General features: G+C 47.7%; 1 protein-coding gene across 5 annotated transcripts in view; it reads right to left on the reverse strand.

Moving 5' to 3' along the window:
• The window catches only part of TRAPPC9 (trafficking protein particle complex subunit 9), a 514113-nt gene that overhangs the window by 396573 nt on the left and 104543 nt on the right, over window positions 1-12997 (reverse strand). For all 5 annotated transcript variants that reach the window (XM_065895753.1, XM_065895755.1, XM_065895754.1 and 2 more), the window contains one exon: window positions 7466-7592. In XM_065895753.1, the coding sequence (XP_065751825.1) occupies window positions 7466-7592 (127 nt within the window). The remainder of the gene's footprint in view (window positions 1-7465; window positions 7593-12997) is intronic.

Here is a 12997-nt window from a genome sequence, read left to right on the forward strand (position 1 = left end):
AATTTTTCCGAGATTTTAGGGATAATTTCTCTGCCACGGCACAGGCTAACCTATACTGACTATATATATATATATATATATATATATATATACCCTATAGAGACCCCTCACGGAATCCACAAAATCACGCCTTTCTCAGCTGAAGGACTCCCAGCCATCTAGGGCAACCCTGCCCGGCACACAGGCAACCCCAACACACTCAACCGTCACTGACAGCTCCCCGAGCCCAGCCCCGGGAGAGTGAGGGTCGCGCGCGTGACTCCCACCTATGCCCACAACGATGCAAGGAAGCAGACGGTGCTTGCACACCAAAGCCCTTCAAACCAAGGGTTGTATCTTGCACACTTTCTCTGACTCTTCTTGTCCTTGCAAACCCCTCTGGCATGCTTTTCTCGTGCGGGATCAGAATCACTTTGCTTTCTATCTGTTGCAGTTGAGTTGTGAGCTCTCCAAGGACAGGGGTACCCAGGGCCCCATTTGCCTCTCCAGTACTGTCGCAATACTTCAATGTAGAGCTCTCGATAAATGTTGCGTGAATAAACTCCCAAAAGCTGGATTGCAACCTCAGCTTCCAAATCTTCCAAAACCGTATATTTAAGGCTAGGCAGTTTATCCCTAACAGTTGCAAATCCCAGCCCTTTGTGCACATTCAAAAAATACCAGCTGCACTGCACTGGGACGAGGGTGGGCAAGCCCTCGCACTGGCCGAGATGCCACGTCTGATGTGCATCTAACACCCTCCACATCCAACCCAGGGGGGTTCGCCTGCTCCCGAGAAGCAGCTTCAACAGACACAGACCTGACTGCAGTCTGAAGGACCTACAGCTGGGCAACGGGCACAGAGGGCTTCATCTGCCTGGACCTCAACCCTCTCACTTGCAAAACAGGAAAACTAATCGGCACCTGATAACGCTCTGCAGAAGGAGGACACCTCCTTTCCGCCGTTCCATGCTTCCATGAGGAGGGACATCCTTAGGGTAGTGGTCCTAACCTCGCTCTTGCCCACCCTCACTCCTCCTAAGGGAGGTGCTAAATTTGGAAGGAGAACCAGCGTGTGCACCTCTCAGGCCCCGCCGCGAGCACGTATTCAGTCCTGCTCTCTGCGCGGACGGAACAGGGCCTCACAAAAAAGCACACCGTCACCCGGCTCTGCCAGAGGCTGGGGCACAGGTGGACAGCCCTGAGCCACTGCCATCCACCTGAGACAGACGCTTCTTTCTGCTGATTCCAAACTCAGGCAGAGAAGGGGAGTGGTCTGAAGCAGAAACCTTCGTACCTTCGCAGGGTACTTTGAGGACTGAGTTAACACACGTCAAGCACCTGTAATAGTGCCTGTCCCCTAGCAGGTGCACAAAAGCCTTTCTCTTTCCTCCCTAAAACAACACTCGTTTACAGGCACAGAGAGCCAAGTCCCTGCGCAAAGATCACAACACCGCACCGGGACAAAGAAGCGAAGTGCTGGTCCCAGTGATGTTGAGAGCAACCTGGGAACCTTAGACCAGCACCGTCCACTCGAGCCTTTAAGTTTACTCATCTGTAAAATGATACCATTTTCTTGCAACACAAATAGCATTCTACTCTGTGCCACCGTTGCCACCTAAAAATGAGATGTCTTCTGTGATTCTAGGAATCATGCACACAAGCACAGAAATTCCAGATCACATAAAAGCTTATTAAAATATGCAGAGGAATTCTGAGGGCATGGTCAGCCAGAAAAGTAACCCGACAAGCAGTCATGGCATTCATTTATAACTCAAAACCTAGCATCAAATGTCTGTTTATAAAATGTACCCAGAGAAACAATCATTCAAGGCACCTGACCTAAAGGAAATATAATTCATTTAGCATAAATTTCTGTGGAACTAATAATATTATATTTGGTTTATGAAGCTGCCAACAGTAAAGAAGAATTCCAGGGATGAAGTGTCCAAACCAAGGATTATTTTTAGGGATTCCACTTGGAAACAGTTGACATTTTAAAATCTGACTTCTCAGTATACCGTGGCTAATTAGGACCATGCAAAGCAGTGGTGGAACACTAATTAGGAAAGTGATATAAAACATATTGGTGGGAAGAATGACACAGGAAAAAACAGCTCACTTTTTCTTTCTTGGTTTTTAATTCCTCAAGCTTATTCACAGGGGAGACATATCTAAGAAACTCCCAGGGCTTCCCTGGTGGCGCATTGGTTAAGAATCCACCTGCCAACGCAGGGGACACGGGTTCAAGCCCTGGTCCGGGAAGATACCACATGCCACGGAGCAACTAAGCCCGTGCACCACAACTACTGAGCCTGTGCTCTAGAGCCCGCGAGCCACAACTACTGAGCCCATGCGCCACAACTACTGAAGCCCGCGCGCCTAGAGCCCGTGCTCTGCAACAAGAGAAGCCACCGCAATGAGAAGCCCGCACACCACAACAAAGAGTAGCCCCTGCTCGCCACAACTAGAGAAAGCCCACGTGCAGTGACGAAGACCCAATGCAGCCAAAAATAAATCAAATAAAATAAAATAAATAAATTTATTAAAAAAAAAAAAAAGAACCTCCTGGATATCTCTGCACAGATGGGCAATGGCCAAAGCTGGCCACACCTTCCACATTTGGAACAAAGTGAGGTCATCTACTGTCTCAAGTCCGGGCATGACGGAGACAGCTGGAGAGGACCCCCCACGCCAGTCAGGGCAGTGGTGCAAGGCTTCCCGCTCAGACTCCCCATTGACACCACACATTTCTCATTTTATTCGAGAAGCTCAGGTTTGAGGAATTCGTAAGGAGGTTGTGGGCCTGGCGATTACACCAAGTGAGACAGAAGATTCAGGACGTGGCTGTGAACCTGGTGAGATCACGGAGCCGCATCCTGATGGGCATCCGGGAGGCTGGCCCTGCCCTGCTTCACAAACCAAGAAAAACTGCCCTGATAGCGTGGCCTCTAAGCCCCTTTCAGAATAAACACCTGAAATCCTTCCTCAAATACAATTAACTTAAAACCTGGAGTTTTAAAAGTACCAAGGCCACTCAGAACGACTCCAGGCTCGTCCTGACTGGAGGGTTTCGATCCTTATCAATTAAAGCAGCCTCATCCACCCTGGCTCTCTGCCAGGCTGAAGCTCAAGGTCAGCTTGTCAAAGAAACAATCAGTTCATCCCCACCCCACCCCCGTCTCACCCCAAATTAAAGACCCACTGGTTTCCTGTAAATGGCATCTAAACTCTACCCCAATTTCTTCTTTAACAATTCACAACTTGTAGCGTGTGAACAATCTACAGGATTATTAGTGGCTTTTGCATACATTATTGTTTTTGTGAATTTTGTAAGGAGTAACATGAACTTCTCTCTGCTTTAACTCTGGACAGTAGTAACGGATATGGGTTTGGCAGTCTCCTGGCACATGGGATCTTGGCATGTTGACCATCACTGAGTCCCTGGCCCTTAGCATTGAGCCAAGCACATCTCAGGCACTCTATAAATATCTGATTAGTTGAATTTCAGAACAGAATTAAAACAGGGATCTATACTGGCCCTTTTTTAAATTAAATTGCATCGTGATTACTTGACACAACTTTTGGGTGAACCCAGTTCATGCTCCCATGCTACACAGAACAAGTAAATATTTTCCTATAAATTGATGAAATGCCTTTATTGTCAAAAACAAGGAAAGTCCTCACCAGAAAAAAAGGTTCCACTCATCTCTTCCAAAACCAGAAGTATAACTATGAGGCACCACTAACATTAAATTAGCGCATGCCTAACAATTCTATTCAGCAAGTCTGATCATTTACTCATGAATGTGGATATTTTTCAGGAGCTTCCGTCTTCAAAGCCCTTCCTATAGCTACAGGGGGTGTCTTGCAATGACTGACTTGAATTTTTGTTTTGAATTAAACTGACTTAAACATTAAGTCCATGTTTTCCAGGCATAGGCCCTTGAAACATTTGGTTAGAACATTAAAATAGTCCCAGACTAGTTTTCTAAGAAAAAACATTGGCCGGGTCCATGGGTACTGTGTCAGCCCTCTCCAGAGAGAGATGAGGAACACTGATTGTGTGAGAGAGCAACAATCCCACACGCAGTGTGAACACAACCATTCCACACAAAGTCACACAACACCTACGCTGCTCCAGGTCCTGACTGAACACCAGTAATATGGGTCTGCCACCCTCAGTCAGCATCACAGAGCACCTACCATCGCCCTTTTTTTCTCCTGAGAATATAACTTTGAATTCTCTGCTGCCTGACTCTTGCCAAAAGCTGACTTACGAGAAATCACCTTCATGAAGGAGTGCTTGATGTATAAACAGTCCGTCCATTACACTACGTATGGCTGGGACAGTCCAGACTGCTGTATTAGAGTGCTCGTCTTAGCTCAGGCTGCTCTAACAGAATACCAGAGTCCGGGCACCTTAAACAACAATACTCATTTCTCACAGTCTGGAGGCTGAAGTCTGAGACCAGTGTGCCGGCATGATCGGGTTCTGCTGAGGGCCCTCTCCCTGGCTCACAGACATGGTCACTGCATCCTCACGTGGAGAAGAGAAAGAGCTCTGGTCCCTTCATCTCCTTATAAGGGCACTAATCCCATCATGGGGGCCCCATCCTCATGACCCCATCTAAACCTAATCAGCCCCCAAAGGCCTCACCTCCAAATATCATCCCACTGGGGTCAGGTCATTGGCAGATGAATTTTGGGGGGACACATACACACAGTCCACAGCAGAGCTGCATGTTTGGACCACACTGCTCTGTCCTCTGGGAGAGCTGGGTGCACCCAACCCCCTCTGGCATCAAGCCTGTAGTTTGCACTGAGGAATGCCACGAACAAAACAACCATGAGAACCTGCTTCAGATTTTTGTAGGGATATTTTTGAGGACATTATTCAATATGTTCCCTTTAAGAGAACCCACAAGAGGGGTTTCCACAAGCCTCCTTACTGTGAAGAGGTGTATTTCTCCAGTGTGACTGGTTTGTGTCTGCTTATGAGACAGAGAGTCTTGTAACCAATCACATTTCCTCCTATACCCATTGTTAATTATTGACATATGATTAACAGAATCATGCTTTTCCCCATCTCCAGCCACTATGTAGGACCCTTACTTACCTTTCACTCTGGTGACTTTATTTTTAACATAACATTTCTATGAGCTGCCTCAAATGTTTTATGAAAACACGGCAAAATGTGTTCCTGCATCACAATTACTTGAAACCATTCTGGGGCGAGCCCAGTTCATGCTAGACTAAGATCTGAAGGGCAAGCTTATTTGTTGATGAGAATAGATGGGAAAGAAGCTTCCTTCCCCTTTCCCTCCCGCCCCAGCAATTCAGCCCTGAGTCCATTACGGAGGGCAAAGCCAGGTACGCATCTGAGCAGGCGACAGGGCAGAGGGCACGCTGGCCGGAGTGGGACAAGAGGGGCCTGGGGGGCTGGGGCAGCAGCACAGCCTGGCCATCAGAGCTCCCCATGGGGAGGGAGGTCAACCTGATAACCACTGGTAACCAGCAGGGGAACTGACCAAATGAGTAACCATACTGAGGCTAATGAGAAGGGAGTTACAGATTTAAGAAAAGTAGAAGGATCCCCTAAGATGCTGGGTGGAACCGGAGGTATCAGTATGAACTCACGGTTTCCAATACACAGAAATAGATGCAGAAATAACCATGGACATGAACATGCAGTGAGTAACGTATGTATATAAATAGATATTGCTTAGTTCTATCCACTGCGAGCAGCAATACCCCAATGGTAAGGAGCACACACAGCACCCAGATCTTAACTTAAATTCCATTCTCCACTGAAAGGACCAGGGCTCTTGGAAGAAATGGCTAACGCAGGGCTGGGAGCAGGGACTCAGATCTGAGTCCATAACCCCAGCAGAGGCAGTGGAGAGCAAAGGGCATTTGTGGAGGCTCCTGAAAGAAAGAAGCTTCGTCTTTCCCCCACAGGTGTTGCCTCTCTCTTCTCCTGGACAGTGCAGGATGAGGAGCTGCGGCTGCCCCCCTGATGCCACCCGGGGCCTGAGACTAAAGCCTCACTGCAGAGGGCACAGCTGAGAGGGGAGAGAAGACAGGTTCCGATGTGGTGGCCTGAAGCCTGGCCCCAGCCCTGCCTGAATCCCTCTCCTGGACTTTGTAGGTGTATGTGCCATAAATTCCCTTTTGCCTAAGATAGTCTAGGTCAAGTATTCTGCCAACTGCTATGCAAAGAATTCTGATGGGTAGACCTGTTCACTCACTCAACACACATGAGCACCCAAGGGCTACAAAGACAAAGCCCTCTTCAGGTAGCCCTCAGTCAAAAAGAACAAAGAGGTATCGTATAATCAAGTTCTGTAAATGAAACAGAAGAAAGACATAAGAGATACTGCTGGCTGGCTAACCCAGCACCATTTCTGACCCCCTTCTCCCTATACCACCTACAGTACAGAGACTGGGAGAGCTAAACATGTATTTCCTCAGTCTCTCTTACAACTAGCGGTGGCCGCGAGATGCACTCCTGGTCAAGGAGACTGGGGCAGAAGCCTACTATGAATCCGTCCAGATCATTTTTGCTTTCCTAGTAAACAAAAGATAGGCTCCCTGGCCCTGCCCCTTCTTCCTTCATCCTGTCTTGGATGTTGATGTGTTATCTGGAGCTGCAGCAGCCATTTGGTCATCAGGAGGTAAAGACAGAGTTGCAGAGAGGCCACCTGTCTCCAAGTTCTTAATAAATAAGAAAAATCACCTCTTATTTGTGATCCACTGCTAGGTTTTCAACTCTTTGCACTGAAATAATTGGTAATTTATACAGAAGGTATAATTATTTCTATCTGGGTAGCTCTAGAAAAAGGCTTTATGGAGGAGATAATCCTTGAACTAAATCTTGAAAGATGCCTGAATGTCACCAGGCAGAGCAAGGGAGGGAAAGGCACTGCAAGCAGAAGGTGGAGCCTGAGCAGAGGAATGAAACCCTCCGCACATTCTGCCTACTCAGTGATTCCAGAAGGGCGTGCAGGGCTGGGGGTCCAGGAAGGGGCTCACAGTCAGTCTGGAGACAGAGCAGGCCGCAGACGGTCTTGTAAGCCACTCAAAGCAAGCGAGGTGGAGGCGCCCCCCCGGGCCTGTGCGCAGGGGTGAACAGTCTAGGAAAGTGGGCCCTACCGGATGCGGGTAAGTGCAAGTGCCACAAGGCCTGGTTGGCCTCCACTGCACAGAGGGCCACGTCTCGGCCACGGAACCGGGCAGACACGGGCTTGCGGGGCTCCGCCGGCAGACAAGCACGTGACCATGGCAGTTCTCCGATGGCCCTGGCCTGATTCTCTGGTCTATAAAACACACTTCACAGGCGATGGCTGCGACTTAACGAGACGACGGACCAGATACACAGCCAACCTAAACCAGGAACTCTTCTAGAGATCTGCATCCCTGATCAGACCAAAGACAGACGCTGGGAGCGAAGTTCACCTTCCGCACCCCGGCCAGCCTGTCCTACCTGACGATGGGAAGTTTGGTGAAGGGCACCGGGGGCAGTGTGAGGCCATCGGGGAGGGTGATGAGCTCCATGGTTCCGGGACACTTGGAGGTATAGTTCTCCAGGCTTTGCGTCACGTCCTTTTTTTCTGATGAGAAAATAAAAACAAAATAAAGGTTAATTAAACTAAAGAAAAGGGGGAGTGGGGGGGGGTTGTTTTGCTCTATTTTATTTTTTTGAGCAAAAATAAAATTCTTAACCCAAATATTTAACAGTCCGGTGAGTCCAGTCTTCTGAGAGAAATAAAGGGGCAGTGACCAAAAGAGACAAAAAGAAAATAGCAGCTTTATTCAATTTACTTAAATAATCACTAGCAGCTGCTCCATTTAAAGGCCTGTGGATAAAAAGGAAAGTGAGTTACCATCTTCCAGGAGATTTCATTTTCCAAGATAATAAATCCTTATCAAATTCCAAGAAGGTCAATGGGCAGGCAGGACTGGAGAATATTTTATTACTTAATAAATATTTTTCCAGCAATTACTAGGCACCAAGCGAAATGCCAGGCCCTGTCCCCAAGGAGTGTACAGTCCATCTGTATAACAGATATTTAAGCAAATAATTACAAACCAGTATTTTTATGTAAAAGTAGAGCTTTGTGAGATAAGGCTGGCTTTCTCCACCCCATCCCTGCCCCTCTCACTAGGAGGGAGGAGAAGAGGATGCAGGTGCAGGCAATGGTGAATAATGTTTGCTTGTTTGTCGCCCATGACGCAGCCTAGGCACGTGCTCACCGGCTCTGTAACACTCCGGAGCTCAAGGGCGCTTCCTGCTGGAAAACTCGAAGTAACTCGGGAAGGCAGGCATCACTGTGCCCATTTTGCAAACGAGAAAACCGAGCCCAACTGAAGTTAAAGTCGTGTCAAAAATCCCGTGTTTGGCCCTCAGCCTGTGATCTCCACACTCCCACACTGTTTGGAAGAATTAAGGAGTCAGGGATCGGGGATTCACTCCTGGCCTGTTTCCTGTCACTGCTGGCAGGGAGGGTGGAGGACCCGGAGAGAAGAGGGACAGAGCGGCGCAGCCATGGGGGCGAGACTTCGGGCCACGAAGTTAGACCAGGTTCCAGTACATGGCTTGGTCTTTCCCCATCTGTGGTGTGACCACCTGATGGGAAACCTTAACCTCCCATTTAAAGAATTTCTAAGGGTGAATTAAAAACAGTGGCTGGTGGACATGCGACTGAGCTCAGAGGAACGATGACACCGTCACCACTGTCATACCGGTGCCTGCAGGGAATTCGAGGACGTCACAGAGAGTGGTGCAGGGCTGCGCGGTGAGGCTGCCGGCTCCGCTGACCGGCGACCCTACAAAACAAGATCCAGGCAGAGAATGCCTAGATCTCAGGCACATATATTAACGGGTTAACTGTGCCACGGGGCTTTTCTGTGTCTAAGCATCATTCCTTAGAGAGCAGGGGGGCAGAAAAGCAACCAGAATTAATCTGGATATGACACAGTAATGTTAATTTGCAGCACGAACAAAATTTTTTAAATAATCAAATCATCTTCAATTTACAGGTGACAAATCTCCCAAGGGGCTCCCGCTGATAACATATAAGAGACCTAATTTGCCTAATGTTGGGTAGAGCACTCGTGGTTTAGGTACCTTATTGTAAGGCTGAATTATGCCCTCCCAGTAAACCCTGCTGAAATGAAGAAAGGAATGAACCTATTAATGATGCCCGATGCCACCTGCAAAGTTACCCAAGGAGGAATAGTACCCGGGGTGTCCTACTCAGCTGCCTGCATAGAACAGGACGGACGCGCGGGGACACACTGCGGGATCTCCTTCTGGGAATCTCCCGTGTCTGTGCTTTAGCCTCTTCTTCTGGGCACTGTTCCCTGGAAGACTTTCCCATGTGGGGTATAAGACTGGCTGTGGAAGCCAGGTGAAGTGGTCAACGCCCCATATGCATTTAGTCCCCTCGGTTTCAACAGGGCCCTGCCCTCCAGCTGTGCCTGTGACTCTAGCACACGTTTTCTTTTTACTCCGTCAGGCGAAATCCTAATGTTCTGTGGAGACGGCAGAGGGACAGCCACCTGCTTCCGGAGCAGAGAAGGAGATCTGGGGACACAATCAACTCATGAGATGCTTTACAGCTAATTCTCCCACCGTCACGGCCCTCATCACATCACCCCCAGAGCACCGCTGCCTTCTGGGGCCTCTTCCCTGCCTTCCCACTACCTGACAACTTCACTGTCACTTTAGCGGGGTTTGCAGGGTTAAATGCTTATGTTCAATTGTCAGTGTGGTCCATCCGTTAGAAAGTTCTCATCAACCTTCCTCCTGACGGATCTGAGCACCTGCTGTACGTTGTTGCCCAGATCTATTTTTATCAAGGATTCCAAAGTGGTAATTTTTTAATTCTCTAATTAAGAAGGATTTTCCCTCATCAACCGTTTGGTGATCCTGAAACAGACGACACAGAAAGGAGGGCTGACAAATGAGTCTGTCCCTTCATTTACTGGAGAGAGAACTGGTGTCCCTGCCACCTCCAAAGATAACCAGTAAGTCGTATATGACTCAGTATCACTATGCACGGGTGGCTTTTTATATATTTGGTATTTCAGTCGGCTTCCATCACATTCTTTTTTTTTTTTATCACATTCTTTTTTGATGTTCAAACTGTCCCATGTTCGGCCAGTGGGAGCCCTTGCAGGATGGTTCCTATGTCTTTAGAGAAGGCCCAAGATGGTCGACAGCTTGCTATCATTCTGGCTCATTTCCAGCCTCAGGCCTAGAATCTGTTTTCCAAGGAGCGCAGGATCTTTTCAGTGTTTAGAGATCAGAATCTGGAGTCTGGGTGCTCAATGCCACCAGATTCTCCTTGTCTCTCTAGGTCTTGACAAAACACAGGTCCACTTACCAAATTTTTTAAGTGGTGAGACTGTGATTTTTTTCTTTAAATTTTGTTTAAGTTCTGACAGCTAAAAATCAAGGTCATTGGACTACAAGTTCCTTAAAGGGAGAGCATCTTGTCACCTTTTTTGGTTTTCCCCTAATTTGTCAAGAGTATTTAGATGACAAAAGGTGTTAAAGAGCTATGTGTTAGTTGGCTGGCCTCATTTATCCAAAGAGGTAGGACAGAATCAATCTGTGGGCAAGAGTAAAATAAAATAATAAAATGAGAGAAACAGCCAATGATTCACCAACAGAAGCCAGGCTGTGCAGGCTGACCACCTCCTCACCTTTTCTTTGTGCACCTTACTGCGGTGGGAACCACAAAGGAGCTCTGGGTGCTACGTGTCGATACTAAGGACCGTGGCCCCCACCGAGGTGATTCTTCTCCAGGTATTTTCTACTTCAACAAGCAGCTGAAATAATCATGTGATGCATTCCACCGCTCACGACTACTCGTATCACTTTTTCTTCACTCATCAAGTTACTATTTTCCTTCCTCTTCGTTTAACCTTACTTGACTTTACTCATTCAAGCCCTCATCCACTCAGCTTTCATCAAACACCTACTATGTGCCCACAGCATTGAGCACCAGGCACACAGAAGCATGACAGGCTCTACTTTTGGGGTGTCCCAAGTTGAAGGAGCACACAATGTCAAAAGAGGACATTACGACTCCTTATCAGTGACTTTACAGAGGCAGGATCAAAGTCTGGGAGAAGAGCACATGGGACATGTAATTTGGCCAAAGAAGGTTTTATAGAAGAGGCAACATTTGGTCTTTGCCAAGGGTCCTGGGACTCAGAGCAAAAACAATGAGTGCGTTATTTGGACGTTTTGCTATGTTATAAGGAAAATGTGACAAAAATACGGACAGAGGATGAATAATGACATATCATTGTAAGCTGTACATACACAAGAGAACTTGACAGAGAAGCTGTCTGAGGCACGTGCGAGAGGGAATCGGCTAAGGCTGGTGACGTCTGTGGACATCAAGGGCTGAATGGCAGCACGGGGACCTGCATGGGAACGGCGACGGGACTGCCGCGGGCGAAGACGGTACAGGCTTTGCGGCACGCTGACTGTCAAATCTTGATACTTCACACAGGTCTACAATGCGGGACCTTCTCTGGAACACAGGACTCCTCAGAGGCTTGTGACAGTTGCTGTAGAAATTTCACTACTGACAACAGATGATGAATACACGGCTGCTGGGCAGAAAAGGAGGCTTTGTGTCCAAGGGAAGAAATGTAGAAACACTCAGACAAAAACTGACAGACTAAGCTCAGGTCTGCTGCAGGCAGTTTTCACCTCTACAGCACGTCCACAGGGGCCAGCACTGTTCTTAGCACAAAGCGCTGCAGAAATACCTGCAGTCCTTACCCACAATTACGCATACTGAGTACGTGCTCTGCACCGAATCTTGTACTAGGCTCTCTAGAGTATAAAATCTTCAAGGCAGGGCTTCCCTGGTGGCGCAGTGGTTGAGAGTCCACCTGCCGATGCAGGGGACACGGGTTCGTGCCCCGGTCCGGGAAGATCCCACATGCCGCGGGGCGGCTGGGCCCGTGAGCCATGGCCGCTGAACCTGCGCGTCCGGAGCCTGTGCTCCGCAACGGGAGAGGCCACAGCAGTGAGAGGCCCGCGTTCTGAAAAGCAAGGGATCCTGAGACACAGCAGAACTTCAAAATTTTTTCATGCAAAATAGGTATACCCTCCCACAAAATTCCTGTCCTGGAGGGAGAGCTTGGGCATTATTATCTCCCTTTTAAAGGTGATAAAAATGAACTCAGGGACAACCTGGGAAATTTGATTGTGGAATAGTGCTAAATGCTACCAAAATAATTATTAATGTTTGGGTATAACATTAACATTGTGGTTATATTAGGAAATGTCCATTTTTTTTTAGCAATGCATACTAAAGAGTGAAGGTGTACAATGAAATGATGCCTCTGGGATTTTCTTTAAAGTAATTCAACAAATAGAAAAAGTCAGAGATGAAGTAAATATATAAAGATCTTGATAACCATCGAATCTGGGTGACTGTTACATGCGGACTCATTGTATCATTCCTTACACCTCTGTTTGAAATTATTTCATAGTAAAGATACTTAACGAGCTTGAGGAAGGGAAATGATTTGCTCGAGGTCATACAGAGAGGAACAGATTTGAGACTCAGATGCCAGCTGACTGAGTCTTCCCATCCCCACAGATTAGGCCTGACCACAGAGAGCCGGAGCTACCAAAACAGATAAAAGAGCTCAAGGCCATGGTGGCTGCTAACCTTTGTTCCACGTGCCAAACTGGAATGAAGCCTGTGATCAATCTGAACGTTCTCCTAAGCACATGACTTGGTCAGTGGGAAGTGATGACTCCTTAATTAATCTCACTAAAAATCAACTGTCTTAGTCTACTCTGGCTGCCATAACGAAAGACCATGGATGGTAGCTTAAACAATAAACATTTACTTCTCACAGTTCTGCAGGCTGGGAAGTCCAAGATCAAGGTGCCAGTGGGTTCAATTCCTGGTTTTCAGACATCCACTTCTCACTGTGTCCTCACCTGGCCTTTCCTCAGGTGCATGGGCACAGAGGG

Source organism: Phocoena phocoena, chromosome 17, assembly GCF_963924675.1.
Source record: "Phocoena phocoena chromosome 17, mPhoPho1.1, whole genome shotgun sequence".
In the NCBI taxonomy this organism is placed as follows: domain Eukaryota; kingdom Metazoa; phylum Chordata; class Mammalia; order Artiodactyla; family Phocoenidae; genus Phocoena; species Phocoena phocoena.